Here is a 25,065-nt window from a genome sequence, read left to right as displayed (position 1 = left end):
TTAAGCCCATTTGAATTTAAAAGAGAGGTTTGGAAGAAGCAAAGGCGCGCCAACGAGCGCCGAACCTCTGGGGTTGTCTAGGGGTGCAAACTACCCCTAAAAATTTCTAAAATATCGGCTTCTATTTCCTGCATTATTCCCTCCAATTTAAGACCGCAATCAATAGAAATTTGTGGTTCATCAAGTACTTTAATCATCTGACTATCCCCAGGCTTCAACTGGGGGATATCGGAGGATACCACTCCAATACTCCTCATTTGGAACCTTATGTGTACCACGGTGAATCTTCATTTACAATTTAATTCAAGAAGAGAGAGCATTTTATGGTTACAGAAAAAGGGAAATATTTTTCAAAGTAGTACCAGAGAACACTGAAAAGAAAACAGGTTTTCTTAAGCACAATAGCCTCTAAATATGCCATTGTGTTTGGGTTTGGACATTAATTGTTCCTTGAAGCTCACAGTTTTCCTCAAGCTTTGCTTTTAGAAAACTATTTGCATCTTGGAACGGTTAATGTCTGCGGACAAATATCCTTGCATATTTTTGTACCAAATTAAGACTATTGTTTATATATATTTTAAACCACACATGTACAGTGAAAGGTGAGGTCTGATTCTGGCTATGAACATTAATTTTACTAATTCTCTGCAACAAATGGTTGAGTTCTATGTGATGTTCTCAACTTTTATAGTGTGAAAGAAAATGTTGTTCATCATAGTTTTGTAGTTTAATGAACTTTTAATCAGTTGCCTCTCGACATAAGAGTCAGGCTAATTGATTGTATTGATTGTGACACTTCTACTGCTATAATGTGCTATAATGCTACTCTTTGTTAGGCAACAAGGTCAAAAGTTTAAGTGTTTATAGCACCTTGATTTGTTGTTATTGGTGTGTTATGACATCATTATTCCAACTTCTAGACGTTGTTCCCTCATTGTTCCATGTAATATACATATCACTTTCAGATCTAAGGTTTGTGAGGTGCTGTCGTTATTACTTGTTTCTCAAACTCTTTCATGAACAGCTGGTTACAGGCTATAACTGCAGAGACAGGACTCCTTATGACTGCTCTGTCCAGTTGTTTATGAATTGATCTGTTGCAAATGTACAGATTTTAGGACAAAAGTATGAGAGTTCTGCATTTTGTTCAGGTGTTAGATTTGCACAGTCAGCAAAACTGCAATCAATCTCTAGTTTGAGTTAAGCCATCTGCACAGCACCTTCTACCAGCATGCAGCATTTTTATTTTAAAGGAAAGCTGATTTCTTTGTCTTGTATTTCGTTGTGGTTTATAGTAGATACAGAGAGTGGAGTTGGTATCCATGTAATTTGATTTACCTGTCAGTGGAGACAGGATATCAACTAATTAAGTCTACAGATTGTAACCAAAGGTGTTTATGTATGACACAATGGGTCTAAAAGGTATCTCAGCTTTCTATACCTTAGATAGGCTGTATATCCTAGGTGGCTGTTTGCTCAAGTCTAATGTAGTATAAATTATTAATATTATAGTATCTCATATGTGCACGATCCTTCGCAGTAAAGCACTATTTAAGCAATAGTGAAAATCAGACCTGAAAAAAATTCAGGCCTGTACGGGATTCGAACCACTGACCTCTGCGATACTAGTGCAGTGCTCTACCAATTGAGCTAACAAGCCAACTGGGAGCAGGCCATCAAATTAATTCGACATAAACCCGTAGATGATAAATCAAACAACAAATATATATGAAATACATATATATGAACTGCGGTTATGAAACGTATATGTGCATGATCCTTCGCAGTAAAGCACTATTTAACCCATTGACACCTGAACCGCCCGTAACCGCCCATGCGTAACAACCCTAACTTTCCCTGAACCGCCCGTAACCGCCCGTGAAAAATGGGGATCGTATTACAATCTCACCCCACTCTCCCCTAGTGGCTCTTTGTGTTTTGTTGCCATAGTGACTTAGGAGGATAATTATCCAATCATTTGGCCTCCTTTGCGCAGATGTTGACAGCTGATTAGCGGTGCCACGACATCGGGAAATTTAAAATTTTCACAGTGAAGCGCGTGCGGTCGACAATGGCTGACGAGATTCAATTAGAGCCCGGAGTCGCGGCACTTTTCGAAGACTCAGGGGATGAAGGAAGCTTTGATGGATTCGATGAGCTAGATAGGAATAGGTTAAATTTAAGTAATGATTCGGATTTAGATTTAGATGGTTTAGAGGCTGAAGACGATGACACAGATGCTGAAGAAGAAGAAGCTCGCTGGACTGACCAGCTCGACGACATCCAAGTTCCCCAGTTCGTGGCCTCTACAGGCATTAATGTAGTATTAAATAATCCTAATGAACTAGATACTTTTTTAACTTTCATCGGTAATGATTTATGGGATAAAATAGTCGAGGAAAGTAATCGTTATGCGCACCAACAGTTAGGTGATCGATTTGAAAGTTTTCGTGCCATAACGCATGCAGAAATGAAGGCATTCATCGGAATAATTATAATTATGGGTATTGTTAAGCTTCCTAATTATGCTTTTTTCTGGTCAACCGATGAATTTCTAGGAAATCCAGGCATTAAGAAGGTAATGGCTAAGAATAGGTTTGAGGAATTAAGTTGCTATTTACATTTTAACGATTCAAGTAAGGAGCCCGCTAGGGGCGACAGAGATTACGATCGCCTTTTCAAAGTTCGACCCGTTTTGGATTACGTTCGCAATAAATGCGGGGGGAATTTTCTGCCCACTAAGAATATTTCCGTAGATGAGGGTATGATTGGGTTCCGGGGGAGGTTATCTTTCAAACAGTATATGCCAGCTAAGCCCACTAAGTATGGTATTAAAGTTTGGATGGCCGCCGATTCTAGTAATGGCTACGTACTAAATTTTGATGTTTACTTAGGTAAAGAACCAAACCAGCGGCCAAGAGTTTACGGCTTAGGGTACGACGTGGTGACTAGTATGATTAGGCCTTACATGAATAAGAACCACCACGTTTTTTTTGACAACTTTTTCAGCTCAGTTAAGTTATTAGAACATTTAGCAAGTAATGATACTTACGCTTGTGCCACCGTAAGATGTAATCGTAAGGACTTGCCTCCCTGTGCCAAAGATAAGTTGCGTCCCGGGCAGAAATTAGTTCGCCAAAAGGGTAATGTAGTTTTCACCAAGTGGCACGATAAGAGAGACGTTAGCGTAATTTCCTCTAACCTTAGTCCTCTAGCCGTAGATTTAGTGGTAAGTAGGCGTAATCAGCAGGTTTCTAAGCCCGCTGTAGTTGATCTTTACAATAAGCACATGGGAGGCGTAGATCTCGCAGATCAGTTGCGTAACTATTACTCGATAGGTCGTTCTTCTTATAAGTGGTATAGGTATTTAATTTGGTTTTTATTTGATATTTCAATTTGCAACTCTTTCGTTCTATACAACCACTATAGGCGAGAACATGGGGAGGGTAAAGTTAAACAGGTTAATTTTAGGATGAATCTCGCTAAGCAGTTGATCGGGGGGTTTTCTTCTACAGTTTCCACAGGTAATTCAGTTAAGCGCCGTAAGATTGAGAATTTGTCTCGAGAGCTAGGAAACGTAGGATCTCATTTCATAGTTAAGATTGAAGGTAGGAAGAAGGTTTGCGTTCGTTGCAGCAAGTTAGGTATTAAGACAGTGTCGGGTCGATCAGTAGAGACCACTTTTCAGTGCTTACAATGCAGCGTAGCTCTTTGTAAGACTTGCTTTCAGGATTTCCATAGTTGAATTAGTGCTTGAACCTTCCTTCATGTCCTGAGTCATTTTCCACCGGATTAGTGCCCGACGAGAAGAGAAAAAAAACAACCACGAGAGGATAAGTATAATTAAGTATTTGGTTCTTGTTTTGGCCTTTTTTATCCTTGATTGCCCGTTTGATTGGTTCCGATTTTGCCTCGATCTTTTTATGGCTTTCATGTTTATTGCGGAGCGTACTTTAAATTTTAGCTAAATGTTTGTTTCGCTGCAAGTTTGGATTTTTTTTTCTGTTTTGGCCATTCAATTGGTTTGGTTTCCATTGGCAGATGTTTTACAAAGTTTGGCTGCTGATTTTAATTCAATAAATCTTGATTGGAAATCCGATCGCTGTTGTCTGATGTTTTGTTTTTCTGTTTCAGTTAGTGTTAGTGCGCCCCACTGGGTTTTCTTTGCCGTTTACAATTTGTTATTTCGCACGGGTGTATTTTTCGCTTCTCCTGCCTTTAACAGCTTTCAGACGTTCTAACCTGAAAGAAACTGGAATGGTTATCAAAGAATTATAATAAAAATGATTTATTCCGACCGAACTACACATTCTCGACCTCTTATCTTTTGACAACATCTCACTTTCGCAACGCGTTCAGAAATCTCATTTTCGAAAATCGTCGCGCGGCGAACGGATAATTTGAAATTTTATTTTCTCCATGAATTAAAGGGCACTTTAGTAGCTCTTTTTCCGAATATTTTGGTATATTCCTGACAATAAATTATTTCCCTTTCCGTTGGCCACAACTTCGAAATCTGATCTCCCATTGATCTCTACTGCGCATATATGTTTAATTTAGCGCTCTCGTAACGCAATCACAAGTGGGGAAATCCCTAAGAATGATTGGCATTGTCACGCGCGAGGTGTCAAGTGTCAATGGGTTAAGCAATAGTGAAAATCAGACCTGAAAAAAATTCAGGCCTGTACGGGATTCGAACCACTGACCTCTGCGATACTAGTGCAGCGCTCTACCAATTGAGCTAACAAGCTCAAGATCGTGCACATATACGTTTCATAACCGCAGTTCATATATTTGTATTTCATATATATTTGTTGTTTGATTTATCATCTACGGGTTTATGTCAAATTAATTTGATGGCCTGCTCCCAGTTGGCTTGTGAGCTCAATTGGTAGAGCGCTGCACTAGTATCGCAGAGGTCAGTGGTTCGAATCCCGTACAGGCCTGAATTTTTTTCAGGTCTGATTTTCACTATTGCTGAAATAGTGCTTTACTGCGAAGGATCGTGCACATATACGTTTCATAACCGCAGTTCATATATATGTATTTCATATATATTTGTTGTTTGATTTATCATCTACGGGTTTATGTCGAATTAATTTGATAGCCTGCTCCCAGTTGGCTTGTTAGCTCAATTGGTAGAGCGCTGCACTAGTATCGCAGAGGTCAGTGGTTCAAATCCCGTACAGGCCTGAATTTTTTTTTTTCAGGTCTGATTTTCACTATTGCTTAAATAGTGCTTTACTGCGAAGGATCGTGCACATATACGTTTCATAACCGCAGTTCATATATATGTATTTCATATATATTTGTTGTTTGATTATAGTATCTGTATATTTTTAGTTAACTTTAGATGTAGAATTTTATATATTCGAATGTATTTAGTACGAGTTGCTGGCTCATTGTACATCTCGAATTGAAATAAATTTACCTACCCTACCTTACCTACCTATTGTATACTGTTGCATCCATCTATTTGCCCATAGGAAGCCTTTAAATTATGTTTAAACTGTCTTGATGAACAGACACCCGTTTTGAGAAATGCAATGCAGGGCTGTTTACCCCGTAATCACAAGAAAAATTGCAAATCACTCTCACTTAAATACAAATACGTTGTATGAACTTCTTGTGTGACTTTGTGCATACCCTTTGAGGGGGCTTTATTATGAACAAAAGAACTTACATACATATATGTTCATATCATTTGCAGGGGTATGTGAAGAGGCAAGCTCTTTATGCCTGTTCAACATGTTCTCCAGCAGATAACGAGCCAGCTGGAATATGTCTGGCATGTACCCTGGCTTGCCATGATGGACATGTTTTGTATGAGCTCTACACCAAAAGGTAGGCAGTAAAATTTACCATAACATTCCTCAGTAAGAATCGGAATAGATGGCAATAGTTAAGTAAGGAGGGAGAGGATGAATAACTTTTCCAGAAAGTATGACTTCCTAAGGGGGTGTAGAGACATGCTCTGGTGGAAATTTTTTTAAAATTTGGGCTTCCTAGGGAGAAATTCCTTCATTCTAGAAAAGAATTGTTATTGTAATCAACTAGAGAAGAGTAATGCTTGAACAAGAACATTATGTTAGCACCAGTATGGTTACACAAGCAAGTGATACATGAGATAACTTGACACATGTATTGTGTAATTTTTGCAATTAGTTCAAAAGGACTTTGAACAGATGTTCATGTAAGGCAGGGGGGCACATGTGGCAACAAAGAATGGTCGGAGTAAAGGAAAATGAATTATCACCAATAACCCAGAATTCAGACAATGTTTTTGTGTTTCATGAATAAACTCTCTTCAGTCCTAGAGCTATGCTACCTACCTCCCCTAACTAAAAAAATGTAGTAAGATGTCAGTCAAAATAGCAGGCAGAATCGTCTGAAGTAGCTGCTAAGTTTAAGAAGTCCGGTCGTATTCCACCTCGCATTAGTACTGGGCTTACTGAACTGGAGAGGCTCAAATTGTTGGGTGTGTATGTACAGAACGATCTCAAGTGGAATACACATGTTTCAAGTATTGTCAGCAAAGCATGGAAATGGATCCACCTTCTTAGGGTCTGCAGAACAACCCATCTCCCCAGGGACATTAGGAACATATATCGCTTAGATTAGACCTGTGTTAGAATTTGCCTCGCCTGTCTGGGGAGGGCTGCCCATCTACCTTGAAGAAGATCTGCAGAGAGTGCAGAACAGATGTCTAAATGTCATAGGACTCCCTAGGGATACTGTTGAGTCACTTGTAACTAGGCATCAGAATTTGACGAGGAAAGAATTTTAACATGTCCTAGAATCTGAAGCGCATCCTTGTAAACATTTTTTAGACAAGGCTCTGGATCATGGCCATAACCTAAGATCTTGTAAGACGAACCCAGTGTGTTACATTAGCTAAGCTTACTCAATGGTCTAGCGTATGCACAGTAAAGGGACTAAGCACATGTTTTGGACACAAAGTTTATATTCCTTGATCTAAGATAACTAAATAAAATTACCAAAAGCAGCAAATACTTTTACATGGTGTCAGGAGCAGGATTGGAAAAGAAAGGATTTTCACTGTTGATGTGGACAACAATTTAGCTCAGGTGACTGGCGTGAGTCTTAAAAGCTTCAGCGAACGAGTGAAACAAACAAAATGGTGACTGCATCCTTCATCGACAAAGGCCCGTCAATTGACTGGAGTACAGACGAAAACCTATACAGCCAGTTCAAAATGTGGAAACAAAGATGCGAATTGCTCTTCACCGGGCCTATGGCTAAAATTGACGAGGAAATCAAGTGTAAACATTTGTTGTACTGGTCGGGAGAGCAAGGTATCGAACTGTTCAACAGCTGGCATCTGTCTGCAGACGAGCAAAAAAAGCTGGACAACTACTGGGAAAGATTTGAGCACTTCCTGAAACCACACTCGAATGAGTTAATAGCAGCGTGGGAGCTTTATAACCTTCGACAAGGTACTCTCTCTCTAGAGGAATTTATTGCAAAACTAAGAATTCTTGTGAAGGAAGCCAACTATCCAGCCGAACACAACGATCGTTTCCTTAGAGATGTTCTTGTACTGGGTATGAAATCTGACCATATATGTAAGGACTGTTTCAAGGTTGGAAATGCTCTCACGTTTAACACAGCTCGTGAGATGGCCAAGTCAGAAGAGTCAGCAGAAAAACAGCTTCAGTTAATGAATACCGAAGTACGCTCCATCAATGCACCTAAAGGATACCAAGGCCTCAAAAATCAGCAACAAAACACTAGTTCAGGCAAATCCCAGGCTTGCAGGAATTGCGGCTGGGGTCCTCATTCCAGAGATCAGTGCCCAGCAAAGAACGCAACATGCCATTATTGTCATAAAGTAGGACACCTAGCTAAGGTATGCCTGTCAAAGTTAAAAAAGAAAGATGTGCATGACATTGAAGCTACAAGTAATGGTGCAAGTGAGTCTGTACCAGACCCTAATGATCACATATTTCTGGGCCCAGTTGGTGTAACACCCTTAACCAGTAGTGTCCATGCTCTAAAACCAGTAGTGTCCATCCTTTAAAGAGAAAGCCCTCTTGGAAGTCTCCCTATCACTGAGCCCAGCAGGAAAACAGACACCCGTCCTATGTAAGATAGACTCTGGTGCAGAAACCAACATCATACCCACATCCTTGTACAATCAACTTGCCCCTAGGGTTATGAATCTACAGAAACCTACCGCCAAGCTAACAGCATATGGTGGAACTGAAATCCCGAACTTGGGCTCCTGCCGAGTTTACGTAAAGGGCCCTAACAACCCAAAACCCAAAGTAATCCAGGCGGAAGTTGTAGATGTCGATGGGCCTCCCATCATTGGTAACATATCAGCCCAAAGTCTGAATCTGCTGAAACTTAATTGGGCCGTTGCCGTTGAAAGTAACAGCAAATCAACCAGTCAGTCCTTTAAACTATTCGACGCACATGGTAAGCCACATCCCTTCCCACTGATGAAAGAATACCTTCTGAAAGAGTATCGAGATGTCTTTACTGGACTTGGCTGTTTTCCTGGCCCCCTGTACCATATAGAAACTAAGTCAGATATTCCCCCAGTACAAAACCACCATGGCAGATTCCAGTCCACCTGCAAAGTGCCTACCGAGAAGAACTTCTATGGCTAACACAGGCAGGCATTTTAGTAGAAATACATGATGAGTATACACCATGGGTCAATTCAACAGTGGTCATAAGAAAGCCCAACGGCACGATCCGCTTATGCCTAGACCCGCGTGACCTCAATAAAGCCATTCAGCGCACCCCTTACTATGTGAGAACCATAGATGATGTGATACCCAGGGTTACGTAAAGGGCCCTAACAACCCAAAACCCAAAGTAATCCAGGCGGAAGTTGTAGATGTCGATGGGCCTCCCATCATTGGTAACATATCAGCCCAAAGTCTGAATCTGCTGAAACTTAATTGGGCCGTTGCCGTTGAGGTCAGTGGCACCTCCCACTTTAGTATCCTTGATGCCCGAAGCAGATTTTGGCAAGTTGAACTGGACGATGAAAGCAGCAAACTTTGCACTTTCAGTACTCCATGGGGCAAATACAGATGGAAGAGGCTGCCTTTCGGACTTACCTGCAGTGGAGACGTGTTCCAAGAGAAAATGGACAATGTGTTTGGAAACCTCGATGGCCTGAGTGGTATAGCAGACGATACCTTTGTTTATGGCAAGAGCGAAGCAGAGCACAATCAGCACATACTGAATGTCCTTGACACAGCACGGGAGAACAACATACAATTCAACCCAGATAAGTTTCAGTTTAAAGTAGACCAAACATCCTTTTTTGGGTGTACGTGGACTCCAGATGGTCTAAGAGCTGATGATCTCAAGATTAAGGCTATCAGAGACATGCCTTCCCCACAGAATCTAGCCAAATTGCAGATGTTCATGGGGATGGTCAACTACCTGAACAGATTCTCGCCGATCATGACCCAGACCTCAGAGCCCCTGAGGCAACTGATGAAGAAGGGCATACCCTTTGTATGGCAACCAGAGCATCACAAAGCATTTCAAAGCCTCAAACAAATAATCACCGAAGCACCAGTGCTGGCCTATTATAATCCAGAAAAAGACAATGTGATTCAGTCAGATGCAAGCTTAAAAGGACTTGGGTGTGTACTCATACAAGACGGTAAACCGGTGTGCTATGCAAGCCGATCACTCAGCGATACAGAAGCTCGATACAGCAACATTGAAAGAGAACTTTTAGCTGCCTGTTGGTCCTTAGAGCGACTCAGCCACTACGTCTTTGGTAAGAAAGTGGTTGTCGAAACAGACCACAAACCGCTTGAAAGCATATGGAAGAAGAGCATACCCAGTGCATCACCATGCCTCCACAGGCTCCTCCTGAAGATGTCCAAATACAATGTGGAAATTAAATACATTCAAGGCAAAACTAACGTTGTAGCAGATGCCCTATCCAGAGTCTGCTGCATGGAATCACCCGACGAGGACTCAGAAACACCGCTACTTGAAGTCGATGCCATCAGCCACACCTTGCCCGCTAGCCCAGCTAAACTGGATGAAATACGACACCACACAAGTCAAGATAATGTGCTCAGCCATTTGAAGGATGTCATTCATCAAGGGTGGCCTGAATATCCAAACGAATGCCCTGCTAGCCTGAAAGAGTTTTGGAACTTCAGAGAAGATCTAAGTGTTGAAAATGGCCTCATCTTGAAGGGACATCGTCTTCTGATACCAAGGCCATCTGGGGGTAGAAAAGTGTAACTTGAAAGCTAGAGACTGTGTTTTTTGGCCAGGTATCTCAAAGGATATTAATGAAATGGCTTCCAACTGCGCCACTTGCATACAGTTTTCTAAACGCCAGCCAAAGGAACCCTTACACCCTCACTGTGTACCCAGTTTTCCTTGGCAAAAACTTGCCACCGATTTGTTCAACTACCAAGGCACCCAATATCTGTTGGTAACAGATTATTACAGCAAGTACCCCATCGTGAGAAAGCTGAGCTCCACTACATCTTCAGCTGTCATTAACCACCTCAAGTCAATATTTGCAGAAAATGGGGTACCAGAAACCTTGATATCTGATAATGGCCCACAGTACAACAGTCAAGAATTTGCAGAGTGGTCAGTCCAGACAGTAAAGAACCTTCTACGAAAAGCAGAAGCCCCGGGACAAGACCCATACTTAGCATTGCTGACATACTGGACCATGCCTGTAGACAGCAACTTACCGTCAGCTTCTCAGCTGCTGAACCGTAGAGCTTACTGTACACAACTGCCATGCAGTGGCCACCTCCAACGTTCACAAGCTTTTGACAGCCACAGAGAGCAACTACAAAATTGACAGGACACCCAGAGAAACAAGTACGACCGCCAAGGGACACATACGCTTCGACGACTAAATCAAGGCGAGCAAGTAGTCGTGTTCCAACCACAGACCAAGGAATGGATTCCCGCAGAGGTAAAGGAAGAGACCTGTAAACCAAGGTCCTACATAGTCAAGACAACGAGTGGGTCTGAGCTAAGAGGCAACAGAGTCCAGCTAAAGCCTTTACCTTTCCAGAAAACACCAACAACCTGTGGAGAACAAGTTATTAGCAACCAGGAGAGTACACTGCCGGACAGCCATGAGACAAAGCCCTTACCTCTTCAGACGTCATCATCAGAATTACCTAAGGCGCCTGCCAAGTCAACGTTACCTTCCAACCAAGGCAGTAACAAGTTGCCTAGGACAACCAGGAGTGGCCGCATTGTAAAGGAGCCATCTAAACTAGACTTATAAGCTTCCTTTTGCTGTCCGAAGGCTGATGAAGAAACACTCAGAGAAACACTTATAAACTCTGTTTTTATTGTTATTTTTGTTGTTTCTGTTTTCTTTTCTCTTTTTTTCTTTTGTTGGCTGTTACTTATTGTTAGAAACTTAGATTTCCGTTTAGCCTTTCTTAGGGTGGAGATGTTACATTAGCTAAGCTTGTGCAATGGTCTAGTGCATGCGCAGTAAAGGGACTAAGCACATGTTTTGGACACAAAGTTTATATTCCTTGATCTAAGATAACTAAATAAAATTACCAAAAGCAGCAAATACTTTTACACAGTGCACATCAGAATACCCGCATCACACACTATTAGGCACAAAAAAATCATTTATTCCTAGGGGAGCTAAACTTAACTTAATTTGACATAACTTAATTGTATATTTGTGGTGTTTTGAAATAATTATCTTTTGGTGGACTGCAGTGAAAACTTTTTGGTTGTTTATCTTAATTGGTGCATGTGTTAGACATTTGGAGAAAATTAAATTAGCTTGGATTTAGAGAACTGTCTTTTTCTCCAAATGTCCTTTTGGACACACCCCTTGTTTCCATAAAATTCCACAAATTTAATGACACCAAGCCAAATAATTTTTTCCCTCAAGATTATATTTAAACCTATATTAATTAATCATATGTGGAAATTGGAAGTCACTTCAACTAATCTGTCACAAGATATTTTATTCTCAAATTGGCGAAAATTCACCAAATTAGCCTCTGGTGTCATCTTAAGCAGCATGAAATTATTGTGCTTTCAGAAGTTAGTTTTTCAGGAATGTCTCTGTGGCCATAGAAGATTAGTATCCTAAAGTCACAATTGCAGATGAATAAAGGCTGATAGTTTCAAAAGAAACTGTTTGGGGTTGCGTCGGTGGGAGTAGCGAATTAATATATCATATATTAATCATCATATATTAATCACATATCATATATCATAGATCATATATTAATATATCAACAAAGTTGAAATGGTAAATTGGCCACTGCAACGATTACAAAAGCTGATGTTTCGAGCGTTAGCCCTTCGTCGGAGCAATTGCAGAGTTTCTTTTAATAAACGCAACTGTTTTGTTTTATTCTCTCACACCTCTTAATGAAAAAAAAAAAACAACTCAAAGTGGCATGGATCACTACACTAATGTGCAGTGTCAATAGATTCAACTAAAATTTGGGCCCAGTCTTTTACGTGTTGTCACTTGACATAAAAAAGTTAGGTAATGATTATTTTAAAATTAATGAATTGAATTGCAATCACAACTGACCAGCTGAAATACCCTTATCTTTTCCAGAAATTTTCGTTGTGACTGTGGAAATGAGAAGTTTGGTGGGTTCACATGCAAGTTGTACTCAGTAAGTTTTAGTTTACGATTACAGATGCATTACTGGTGTTAAAACACCTTGAACTTCTGATCTTACTAGACATTCATAGGCATCTACATGCTGTAGTCAAAATTTTATGACCTTACAAATGTGCAAACAAAGGAAACTAGAGATTATTTTGAAATTTGCAGAGGTTTGAAATTTTCAATATATACCCAGTATATGTAGATATCCCTACTGTTCAATGCCATCTTTTTTTTATTGAAACTAGAAAAGTTTGCAAGTTTTCTGAATCCTCTTGTGGTAACTCAAGGAAGGCAGCAAATAGGTGGAAAATAAAAGAAGAGTGGTTATCTAAATGATTGGGTGTTGCTATGGCATCAGTCTTTGATGCACCGACATCACTGGGAAAATAACCCTTGATGGATCATTAACCTTCACTGCATTGCCAGGAACATATAAGCTAACATTAAGCAAATAGTTTTTTCTGAGTTCTTCATCCCTCTATAAGTGCATCTATTTTGGATAATTTGGAGAGCTACCTGAAATAAGTGTGTTCAGAAGTTTACTTATCTGCAAGAAATCAGGACAGACATTTTATAAAAAATCACTTATCAATATTCAAGTAGTCCTTGACTGTCATTTGAGAAGTCCACCATCAAATAAGCCAGCTGGGATTGTCCAGGACCCTCATTTTATAGAAGCAAACAAAACATCAACTATTTGAAAACTCTGAGTGAAAAAAATGTTACACTACTGCTTGAGTAGTGCTCATTACAGTGAAGATCACTTTCATAATCATTTCCTAAAACAGCAACATAGATATGGTTTTTGTATATTCACTGTCATTGATTCGTTACTTCACAGGTTTATTATGAACCAACGTAATGACTAGCTCCCAGTTAGCTTGTTAGCTCATTTGGTAGAGCACTGCACTAGTATCGCAGACTGGTCATGGATTCAAATCCCATGAAGGCCTGAATTTTTTTCAGGACCTATTTTCACCACTGCTTAAGTACTGTTCATTACTGCAAAGATTTTTTTTCCTATTCAATTCTTAAAACCACAGTTCACATAGATGATTTTCATATATTCACAGTCATTAAATGAAATTTACCTTGTTACCCATGTGATAAGCTACATGTTTAGTGGAAAGTTCATATATATCTTTTTGTGAGGTCAATAATAGAAAATACACTTTCTTTGGAATCAACTGACTTTACACCACTGATGATTTTGTGTACTGTACAGCAAAGTCATATTCTATATACTGTCATTGTAACATGTAAATTAAGATGACAAAAAGACAAAAGGATGGGCTTTTGTGGAAAGTACTGATGGGAATGGTGTACAGTAAATGTTTAGGTCAAATACATGATTGTAATGTAACATGTGACATACTGGTATTCCAATCATTGTGACTTAATAAATCCAAAAATGTTTGTCAGGATTTGCATACTGACATGTAGAATCATGCACACATGTTATGTGATTGTTTTTTGAGTTATGCTTGTTCTTCACTTTCTTATCTAAAAAGGGAAAAGACGCAGAGAATTCAATAAACAAATATAATCAAAATTTCAGAGGAGTTTACTGCACCTGTCAAAGACCATATCCTGATCTGGAGGATGAGGTACATTGTACAACTTTATACTTAAGTTTGCTCATGCTGTTATTCTAGAAATATATTCCATATGAAATATGTCCTGCACTAGGTCACTGACTCAGTGTGCTTATAGAGGGTTCAAAAGATGTACATGTTGGAAGGGTACGTTGTCTGTTTTTCTATTTTGCCCCAACCTTCTACTTGTACTACAAGGTAGTTTCTTCATTTGGAGCAACATACACATACTCATGAGAGATAAGACAGACTCTTAACACCTTGCACATATGGTCTTGTTTCCAATTAACATAATTTTTTGATTTGCTGGCTGCTGGAATTTTCAACCCTGTTTTTCCATAAATGCTTGTAACACCAGTATGAAGGATTAATTTTTCTTGATCAGGTTTAAGTTACTTTATTAGCCAAAAAAATCTTCATTGCAATAAATTTCATTGTAATAAATGTTACTTGCAGATTGAAGATGAAATGATTCAGTGTATCATTTGTGAGGACTGGTACCACTCAAGGGTGAGTAAAACAGAGTTTTGTGGAAATATAAAATGTTCTTATAAAATGGATAAGACAAATTTCAGATCATACAGAAGGCCTGCTGCCAGATAACTACAACTGTGATGCTGTTTTGCATTTTGTTTTGAGCTTTTTTCCCTTCAAATGATCTAGTTACTTGTAGGGAGACATGCAGTACTGTGCTATTCTTAATACACCTCGATGTTGTCAAAATAATATAATTTGATATAAGCATCAAGTCCTTGCACCTGCAGTTCCTGTAGCTAATGATACACTATTATGCTGGAAATAAGTTGCATTCATGTGCTAAAGACCATTGTTTCTTTTCAAGAATACAAAGCAGTGAAGCAAAAGACATTCAAAAATAAAAGTATAAAAACCTTAAGCATGCAAATTAGAATACATATAGTGTCTTGTGTACAGTACATTTTCTGTAATTTTTTAAGAAGTTTCTTCAGATATCGAGCATTCCCAACCACTCGGTAGTCTACGGGAAGTTCTAGGCCATTTCCTCGGCCTTTGTTGAACCTGTTCCCAATACATTCCACTCCAATTCTCCCATATTCTGATAAAAACTTGTTGAAGATTTTTGAAAGCTCAGCAGGGACATGACCAACAATCCTGTCATCTTCATTTTTTACCGCAACTGCATCTTACTGAACTGATTATTGGGCTCCAGTTCGCAGAAAAGGATTTCCCCAATGTAGACTGTGGCGTCCTTGAAGTAAGCATGATAGCCCCTTGTACTAGCCTCTAAATAAAGTTTATATTCATTTGCCATATCCTGATGAAGAAAGGATTTTCATCAACGTATTTTCAATAGTGATTCCAAGAATTCAAGATGGCTGACAGCTTGAACGGAGCTTGAATTGCCTTTTGGGTAATTTAGCAAAGAGACCACTGGACGACAGTGTTCCTCGTGTTGACAAACTGCATTTTTATTAGAGCTGAATGTCATGAATGAGAAAAGATGAATCGAACTTTGTTTGATTGCAGCGTTTGGAAATCAGTTGAATTGAAGAATGGTTCTTTGCTTGATATCACACCAACGATGGAGAAGACGGCTACGCTGTCCAAAAGCTATGATGTTAAATGTAGCTGCTGTGGTAAAGCGTTCAAAGGTCAACAATATCTTGACAGTCACATGAAATTTAAACACCCGAGCTCGAGGGCTGAGAACTCCCACGAAGGCCCACAACATAGAGATATTTCGGCTAATCTAAAAGAAGCAGATGTTTGTTGCTCAGTGCTTGATGATAGCCCACCAGAAGTTCCTAATGATCCTATTGTTGTTAACAAAGAAAGTCTTGGAAACAAGCGAAAAGGTAGTGAGAAGCACAAATCCAACACAGTTGAATTAAAAAAGAAAACCCTTGATCTTTTGGATTCTTTGACATCATCCAAAAATAAGTCCAAGATAGTCTCAAGGGAAAAAGGAGTTCATCGGTCTCTGGTGCAAAAATGGAACAAAAATAGAGGCCAGATATTCAAGGAACTAGAAGTAAACAAAAAGGGTAAAAACTCTGGCAACATAAGAGATGTGAGGCAAAGAAAGAAATTAGTGTCTGACAGATTGAAGCAACATGAAAAGTATCCACTTACAGCAAATCTACTAATTGCTGAATTCAAAGTTAGAAGAGCAGCTGGATGCAAGGTCACCAAACTTTGGCTCAGGAAGAAAATGAAGTCAAAAATAGAGATGTGTTACGGAAAGAGTGAAGCTGACAGCTTCAAAGGAAGAAAACAACTGGTTTTAAGAAAAGACAAGGTTTGGTACTTAGAAGAAGAACCAACAAGAAGAAGAATAGTGCTGATGATGGAAGGGAAATCATTCAGAAGTTCCATAAAAACTTGAGGAAATCCCTTAAAACACATAGGAGAAGAAACAAATCATCCATTGATCCTAAATATGGGAGATGGACTCCTGGAAACAGGTACAATGTAGACCAAGTGCCTCTCCCATTTGTAGTCGATCAAGGGACAACTTATGACACAGTTGGCAGTAAGCAAGTGTGGGTTTCACAACCGTCATCCGGTCTAGATAAAAGGCATGCTACCTTGCAACTTTGTATAAGGGCTGAAGGAGACCAGAATGTTAAGCCTGCTCTTGTGTTCAAAGGGGAAGGCAATGTGAGCTCTGCGGAGAAAGACAGCTACGATGAAAGAGTTGATGTCTATTTTCAACAAAATGCTTGGATGGATGAAGAAGTTAACATGCAATGGTGCAGCAAAGCTCTTTTTCCTAAGGTTGGAAATACTGAACAGGAGAAGGTAATTTTTGGAGGCAATGTCAGTTTCCAACAATCCAAAGAGTTCCACGAAGCATGCAGGAATGAAATTAATGCTTATTATCCAGCCTGAGAACCACACAGATAAAATCCAGCCCATTGATGCAGGGTGTGGACGAATGATGAAAGTTAAAATTGCTGCTGCAATGGACAGGTGGCTAGAGACAGAGGACAACCTTGATAAAAGATTGGCATGACAAACTTTCAGCTAAGGACAGGTGGATTTTTGTGACTCAGTGGACTGGAGAAGGGTGGAGTGAGCTTAAAGAAAACAAAGGGTTTCTCAAAAGGTTGTTTGAGAAAACAGGCTGCCTGTTGACAATCGATAGCTCTGGTGATGAGTATATTACTCCTCAGGGTTTGGAGGATTACCACTTTTAAAGACATGGATATACTGTACTTATATAGATAAAGTACAAGAGGGCAGGGCATACCATGACACTGTCCTAGAACTACATGCCATTCATGTTAGATGTATTTTCTTGTTCTGTTCACTAGTTAACTAGTAATAAAGCTGATTTTCTTTTGCAGGCTAATTGTTACAATAATGTCATGATATTTATTAATTTTCTTTTCCAAATATGCTAATTTAATCTTAAGCATTAATTTTTTTGCATTGTTACAGTTCTGAATTCCAACAAAATTATTTAAGAACAATTTAAGAACACCTTCAGGCTGATTTTTCACTAAGCACCCAATAAATAAGAAACTGATCAGCCTGACCTCCAAAATCATGTGTGATATGCAGGTGTTTACTGTATTAGTTCCTAGCAAAACTTTCAGTCAAGCAAAATCAAGAAGACTTCAGAGTTCGCACAGGTCATGGAAAACCTGGAAAGTCATGAAATTTAGGTGTGGTTCATGGAAAGTCATGGGAAATCAATATGCTCTCTACGAGTGAAAGGCAATAAGACCCAAAGTTGAGAAGTTAACTGAGAGTCCAAAAATCAGATTTAATTTCATTAGAAATAAACAGAAGAGCACATTGTGAGGATGTTTGCAAACATTCTTTCACACTGCCTTCTTGTCATGGAATCTTTCAAATGATCATGGAAAAAGTCATGGAAAGTCATGGAATTTTAACAGGTCAAAAGTGTACGAACCCTGGACTTTGTTTTGGTAAAACAAAAAACCTTTAATTAATTAATCTGCAAAATGTAACTGGTTTTATAAGGTTTTAATTATGGAAAGGTTTGAATGTATAATCACAGGGGGCCCACACAAGTGGCGTGTCTGGTCGTTTGTTCGAAATGTGAAGAAATGTATGGGAGAATATTGAAGAGTTGTAATATCGTAAACTTATATCAAGGAATGTCTATGTTAAGGCTCAAAATAAATGTAAACCTACCTCACTTGCTGTGTATTGTTGTTTCTGTGGTTCTAAATGGTGAATTTCAGCGATTTGGTAGATGTTGCGTTGACTGTTACTTTATTGTATAAGGGGACAAGGGTGGAAAACTCATTTTCAACCGCTCCAGCACAAAGCTGATTTTCACCCAGAAATTAGAATCGTCCGGCTTCCAAATTAAACATCAGATAAACTAAAAGGTTGACGCTTCTTCTCATGTCATTCAATCAAAGATCCATTTAAAATCCAAGCGCTGACTGCCAAAAACCTTCAAAAAATGCAGCTTTCTAAGCGATCGGCATTCGTGGCACAGATTTCGTGTGCCAGGGAGCAACCTTCACTCTGTTTGCTTCACGCTGATTGGATGATGGTAAACAATGCCCTGTTTTGCGCTGGCGATTCATCTACTGACGCGCCATAAACCTCACACCAGGTAGATGAATCGCCGGCGGGAATATGCCCCTGACTCTCCTCTCACATGAGACATTTGAAAGCGGCATTTAGTTTACCATCATCCAATCAGTGTGGAGCAAACAGCCTGACGGTTGCTCCTTGGCACACGAAATCTGTGCCGTGGATGCCGTTCGCTTGGAAAGCTGCATTTCTCGAAAGTTTTTTGGAGGTTAGCGCTTTGATTTTGAATGGATCTTTGATTGAATGACACGAGGAGGAGCGTCAACCTTTTAGTTTATCTGATGTTCAATTTGGAAGGCAGGCGATTCTAATTTCTGGGTGAAAATCGGCTTCGCGCTGGAGTGGTGGAAAATGAGCTTTCTACCCTTGTCTCCTTCTTATACAATAAAGTAACAGTCAACACAAAATCTACCAAATCACTCAAATTCGCCATTTAGAACCACAGAAACGACAATACACAGCGAATGAGGTAGGTTTACATTTATTTTGAGCCTTAACATAGACATTCCTTGATATAAGTGTACAATATTACGACTCTTCAATATCCTCCCATACATTTCTTTATATTATTTCGAACAAACGAGCAGACACGCCACTTGTGTGGGCGCCCTGTGGTATAATTAGTGAAATGATATGCTCCATTTGGCATGAAAAAATTCCTTGGATGCTGGAAGCATATGGGACCTCTAACTTAGTTCAAAAAATGACGTAGATATCATATAGTAAGGAAATAGGTTAGTTCTGTACTTCAACTCCTAATTTGGGCTGTTTTATATCTGCATTGTTTTTCAGCACTTGGGAAGCCTCCCACCAATAGGAGGTGAATTTCAAGAGATGATATGTGATAATTGTATGACAAAATGCAGCTTCCTTCAAGCCTATCTCTCTCTCTCAGGTGAATTGTAACCAATTATTATTTTTCCTGTTTTATTTTTCTGGCTTAGAAGTGATTAAAGGTTAGAAGTGATTAAAATGCCTTTCAGTTTAAAGCTTCAACACTCACTTCTCAGTGAGAGACAATGAGTCTGACAATAACTGGTTTGCACAGATCAGTGAGTTATTATGGACATAATGTTGAGTAGTGTCTCTAAACTTCCTGTTAATATGATAGTGCCACAACAGAAGTCTTCAATTGACCCCAATCAACAAGTGGATATTAAACAGGAAACAGAGAGTAAACTTGATATTGAAAAGACAAATGACCTAGATGGAGGAAATGCATCGGTGAGTGAGAAAGGATATCATGATTCTAAGTGCAGTGGTGAAGGAAGTGACCAACAGGATTGCTTCAGACCAGTAAGAGAGTTTATCCTGATTACACTAAGTATTGTATTATATATAAAAACCCTGTTCATGTTTGAGGTTTGGGCTAAAATTCAAAGTGCAACTTCCACATTAAACCATCTTCAAATTGGGTAGTAATTTTTGACAATAACCAATAAGACCTAATGTTATGATAATGGCAGCCATTTGATTGCAGTATATTTTCAGGGAATATGACTGACACTTTTTTTTTCTCCAACACTTATAATTGCAAATGTTGTCGATATAGTGTTACTTACCCCATTCTAATTAATAGAGCCACAATTCGATCAGTGGCACAGACAAAAGGCTCTGGGTTATACTGTCACTTTTTAATGTGTAGTAAAACTCATCTCCCTTCTGTTTCTCCATTTTGTGTGGGTCACCAACAATCAGATGGAAGGAAAAGCAACTCTTATTTTGAACTATTAGAATCAGTTGTTGTTAAGTTTGCTATGCTTGAAAATCACCTTTTGCTGTAATTTGCCTTTGATTTTACATCAAGGGACAGTTATTCTGAACTGCAGAAAATATTATCAGCTAACATTGTACACTGTCTAGTCACAAGTAAAGTTATATACAAAGTGACATGTAACCATTTATCTAACTTGTTGATGTGCTAAAAGGACTAGCATTTTCCTATACTACCATTATCATAATAAAACTATGATTCCACTGAGAACATACGTAAGAATGGTGCTTCATATTCTCCAGACCAGGAGAAGATTTTGGTGAAGGAATTCTTTAGACATTTCTTTCTTTGGAGGGGTTGGGGAATAAATAATACATTTCTTCTGAGATATGGAGTCCCTCAGGGATAGATATTGGGCCCAGTCCTGTTGACTATTTCTGTAATGACCTGTTGTCTGTCCCTACTCACTGCAAATTGGCCTGTTAGGTTGATGATTCTAAACTGTGCTTGTCCTTTCCTTCATCTAACATATCCATGGCAATTGACAATCTTAATGCAGACCTGCAGACCTGCACTGTCTGCATTTAGATGGTGTTGTCAAAATTCTTTATTGATAAACCTTGATTAAACTAAAGTTCTAATGATTGGTGTGCCTCAACTCCTCAACAAACTTACCGCAGTATCTGTTTGGATGCGTGGAAAAGAACACCTGTTACTGTTGCTAAGGATCTTGGCGTTTACATTGACCAGTTACTAACTTGTAGTGATCACATCACTAAAACAGTCTCTACCTGCTTACACAAACTTACACAAATAAATAGAATTAAACACCTGCTAAATAAGAAAACAATACTTCTCCTTATGAATTCTTTTGTTTTCAGTAAGTTATATAATTACTGCTCAACCGTTTGGTCAAATACTAGTAAACACAACATCAAGAAAGTTCAGTTAGTGCAGAACTTCGCTGCTCATATTATACTTGGCTTCAAAAAATTTGATCACATTTCACAAGGTATCAAATCCCTAATTTGGCTGCCTGTTAATGACAGACTTTACTTGAATGATGCTGTAATGATGTTTAAATGTGTTAATAAATTCATCCCAGACTACTTAATGGAGAAATTTATTCTGCACTCACAAATTCATACCAGAAGCACTAGACAATGCGGCCAATTAACTGAACATTCAGAGGTGCCGTTGAACCACCAGACACTGGTCTTTAACCTACAGTGGTGCTAGGCTCTGGAATAATCTAAGAGACGAGCTTGAATCTTCGTACTCTGTTTTTAAACAAACGATTGTTAACCTACTTTTTTCTGATTAGTCTATGAATTTGTAAATAATAAATTCAATCCATTGTATTTTTTTCTCTTAAAGTATTTCACTAATTTCTATTGCGTATTTAGTACCTTTGTTTTTTGTTTATTTATTTAGTTATTAATTTTTAGTGTAACATTTATGTAGCCTTTTATATGAAAAACCCTTTGTAGGGAGTTGCAATGAAGTGTGTGTGTGTGTGTGTGTGTGTGTGCGTGTGTGTGTGTGTGTGTGTGTATTTATTAATATTTCGAATGGCTGTTAGTTTGGAAGTGTTCTTTTTGGGGAGGTTAGGTGTCCTTTTTTCGGTAGAGGTGTTTGTTACGGTAAAATTAACTGCATATACATACTTGAGTTAACTTTTCTAGAGTATCATCATGTTAGGTTTAAATAATGAAGATAACTCAGTGTTGAATGATTAATTCTTGTTGTAGGAGTCGACTGAAACACCTCACTCTGATTCTCAAAAGCCAATTTGTTCTGGCAAATCAGACTGTTGGAAAACAACTGTTGGAAAAGAGACAAAATCCGCTGCAAATGATTGTAATGCCTCAAAGCTTGAAAACTCTCTGGCAGATTGCAAGCTTGTTCAGCTTCAAGCAAGTGTGACAACAGTCGAAAACAAAGCAACCTATTGGCATACTGGGTGGCGGTCTAACTTATGCAAGTGTGAAAACTGTATTGTAAGAATGTTTTTGAATTAATTAATTCTATAGCCAAGCTGTCACAATTTACATTTTTACGTATATCCTGCTAAGGTTTTGAAAATAGTGATTTTGGCAAATCAGAAAGTGACAATTTCCCTTGCAGTCTCTATACAGATCACTGGATGTGTTGTATCTGACTGATGAATCTGACACTATGGTTGCCTATGAGAAGAGGGGCAGGGAGAAGACATCCAGCGTTTCATCATATGAGAGTGGCATGCAGGCGCTACAGAACATGGCGCGTATTCCTCAAGTGGAGGTCATGCATGGTGAGTGGATAAAACTTATCATGCATTGAAATTAAGGGGTTGAACAATATGATGTTTTACCAGTAATATTGTACTCCATGCAAAACTATTGGATTGAGTGTCGTAAAACCAAAATTAAAATTAATTACAATAACCACTTTAGACTATAGACTATAGTTCCATGAGTTCAATAAGTGTATGGGTTGTCGCTGTTTAATTTACTACGACTTGCGGTCAAACCTTTATTTAGGGGTCACCCACAAGTTCCAAAGAATAGGCGTGATATAAAAAACGATAAAACGCCATTTTATGCCATAATTGACCTTTAAACTCGTCAAAAATGCTACTCACGTTGATTGTGGTAGGTTCACGGTACATTTTGAGGTAACTGGAGGCCAGAGTTTTTAAAGAAACACTTGAAAAAAAACTTGATAGGTAGAAAGTCTCGCGAGTATGGAACAATTTGAGGTATTGTTTTTGGAAAAATCACGCAATTTGAATTGACATCGACTCAAAACGTTCCATGAGTCATTGCTTTCAAGGTCCTAATTTGTATAATCGGGTAACGAGCTTTGTGCACACTTTTACCTAAATCTTTTTTTCCCTTCGATTAATTTTTTCTAATTTTAAATTTGTACACTAAAATTACACAAACAATATAGGTCACCGTGCTCGTTCAAGAGTTAAAGACCATCATACCTCTTTACCTGGTCCCGTTATTGAAAAACAATACCGTGTTCTCGGTGCACGCGCGCTTATTCGCAAGATTACGTGATTTTTATGCGCAGCACAGTGTAATACTGAGGAATCACCAAATACAGGTGGAGGGCAATATAAACAGGCCGTTGGGACTCACTCGAAGGTGACGGCGACCACTCAATTGACCGCTGAATAGAGGTGAAAATTACAGTGATTATGGGGAAACGTATTCGGGACTTTGACAACCAACTGCTTAATGCGCGGTGACCGCCGAAGACGGTGACGTTTAGTACAGGGTCGACTGTACTTTGAACATCCCAGCTGCGTTTTCGCTCGCTTCAAACATTCACGATTGTCTAGGTGAAACATTACGTTTTACCACTGACCCAATTTGTAAAACGTGATTGGCCAAAAAGTTGGCAAGATCGCCCCCATCCTCCAGTCACCAAGATAATGGAAGATCGTTAACGCAGGATTTTACTAGAAAAGTGATGCCGCCCTTTGCTGTTGACATTCATCGTAGATAGTTGACCCAACATTCTTAAAAACCTGTGCCCCTTGTACTCACTTACTTTGGTTTGTCTGTTTACAGGTTACAATGATATGAAAAACGAGCTGACAGAGTATCTTAAAGGGTTCGTTGAACAAGGAAAGGTAACCCATATGGAGAGAAGTAATTCTGATACTTTTTTTCCTAACGTATACGAAGACATACTACTAAAACGAAGCTGATGGCTTTTGAGATAGACCTTTTTTCCTTGCGTACTCGAAGACATACTACTAAAACGAAGCTGATGGCTTTTGAGATAGACTTCATTGAAACTGAACGGTTATAGTGAGGATTGTTCTGCGTCATTTTGAAATAACTTAAGAATTTTGTAACAAGTATTGCAGCATTTTTGTAACAAAGGCGATCTTCGTATCTTGTTATAAGGGCCGCAGCATTTTGAACTAACCGTCGGTCTACGCAATTTGTAAAAACAAAAATGTCAACTTTGTCACAAGAATATTGATTCAAGGGAAATAAAATGTTTGTTGTAATTTCAATTAGATGGGATGCTTGCTCGTGCGTCGAGGCAAGCTCTTCTCCTTCACACGTCTCTCGAGAGCTTGGCTTTGCGAGGGTGCTTTGTGCCACGTAAAGGTGAAAACTGTATTAAAGCTTGTTTCTCTTCTTTGTATCGGTAGGTTGTGAAAGAGGAGGACATCAGAAACTTTTTTGACTCACTACAGTCTCGTAAAAGACAACGAGTCGGCAGTGGAGATTCTGTTCAGTACAGATGTCGCTAAAAAACAGCCGAACACGTACTGCTATACTTGGATGAGACGACACAGCTACAACATGCGCAAGACGTAGTGTCAGTGATACACTTGTACTAGGTGTCACCTCTTTAAAATATCTCGTGCAAAGACAATTATGTAAAGTTTTCATGAAATTTTTTAGTAGTTTCTCATGTTACTTCCAGTTGCCTCTTGTAATGTGACGTGCCTTATTGTGTAACAAAGTTGTACTTTAAAGAAGATGGAAATTCATTGAAAGGTTCTACCGGAATTAAAATGGTATTTGTGGCACCTTCAATAA

At 39.0% G+C, this 25,065-nt stretch overlaps 1 protein-coding gene and 1 pseudogene across 3 annotated transcripts in view; both read left to right on the top strand.

Moving 5' to 3' along the window:
• Nucleotides 1–25,065, top strand: part of LOC111340238 (putative E3 ubiquitin-protein ligase UBR7) — a 25,380-nt gene extending 315 nt beyond the window's left edge. The window contains exons 2-11 of one of the 3 annotated variants that reach the window (XM_022947047.2): nt 5,711–5,844; nt 12,587–12,647; nt 14,155–14,250; nt 14,695–14,748; nt 19,591–19,693; nt 19,910–20,094; nt 22,264–22,512; nt 22,640–22,805; nt 24,076–24,137; nt 24,672–25,065. In XM_022947047.2, the coding sequence (XP_022802782.1) occupies nt 5,711–5,844; nt 12,587–12,647; nt 14,155–14,250; nt 14,695–14,748; nt 19,591–19,693; nt 19,910–20,094; nt 22,264–22,512; nt 22,640–22,805; nt 24,076–24,137; nt 24,672–24,773 (1,212 nt within the window). In that variant the 3' untranslated portion in view covers nt 24,774–25,065. The other 2 variants (XM_022947048.2, XM_088762404.1) reach the window with 2 other exon arrangements.
• Nucleotides 14,759–17,572, top strand: LOC148728605 (uncharacterized; annotated as a pseudogene).

The sequence above is a fragment of the Stylophora pistillata genome, chromosome 6 (genome assembly GCF_964205215.1).
Source record: "Stylophora pistillata chromosome 6, jaStyPist1.2, whole genome shotgun sequence".
NCBI classification, from domain to species: domain Eukaryota; kingdom Metazoa; phylum Cnidaria; class Anthozoa; order Scleractinia; family Pocilloporidae; genus Stylophora; species Stylophora pistillata.
This window is presented reverse-complemented; position numbering and strand designations above follow the sequence as displayed.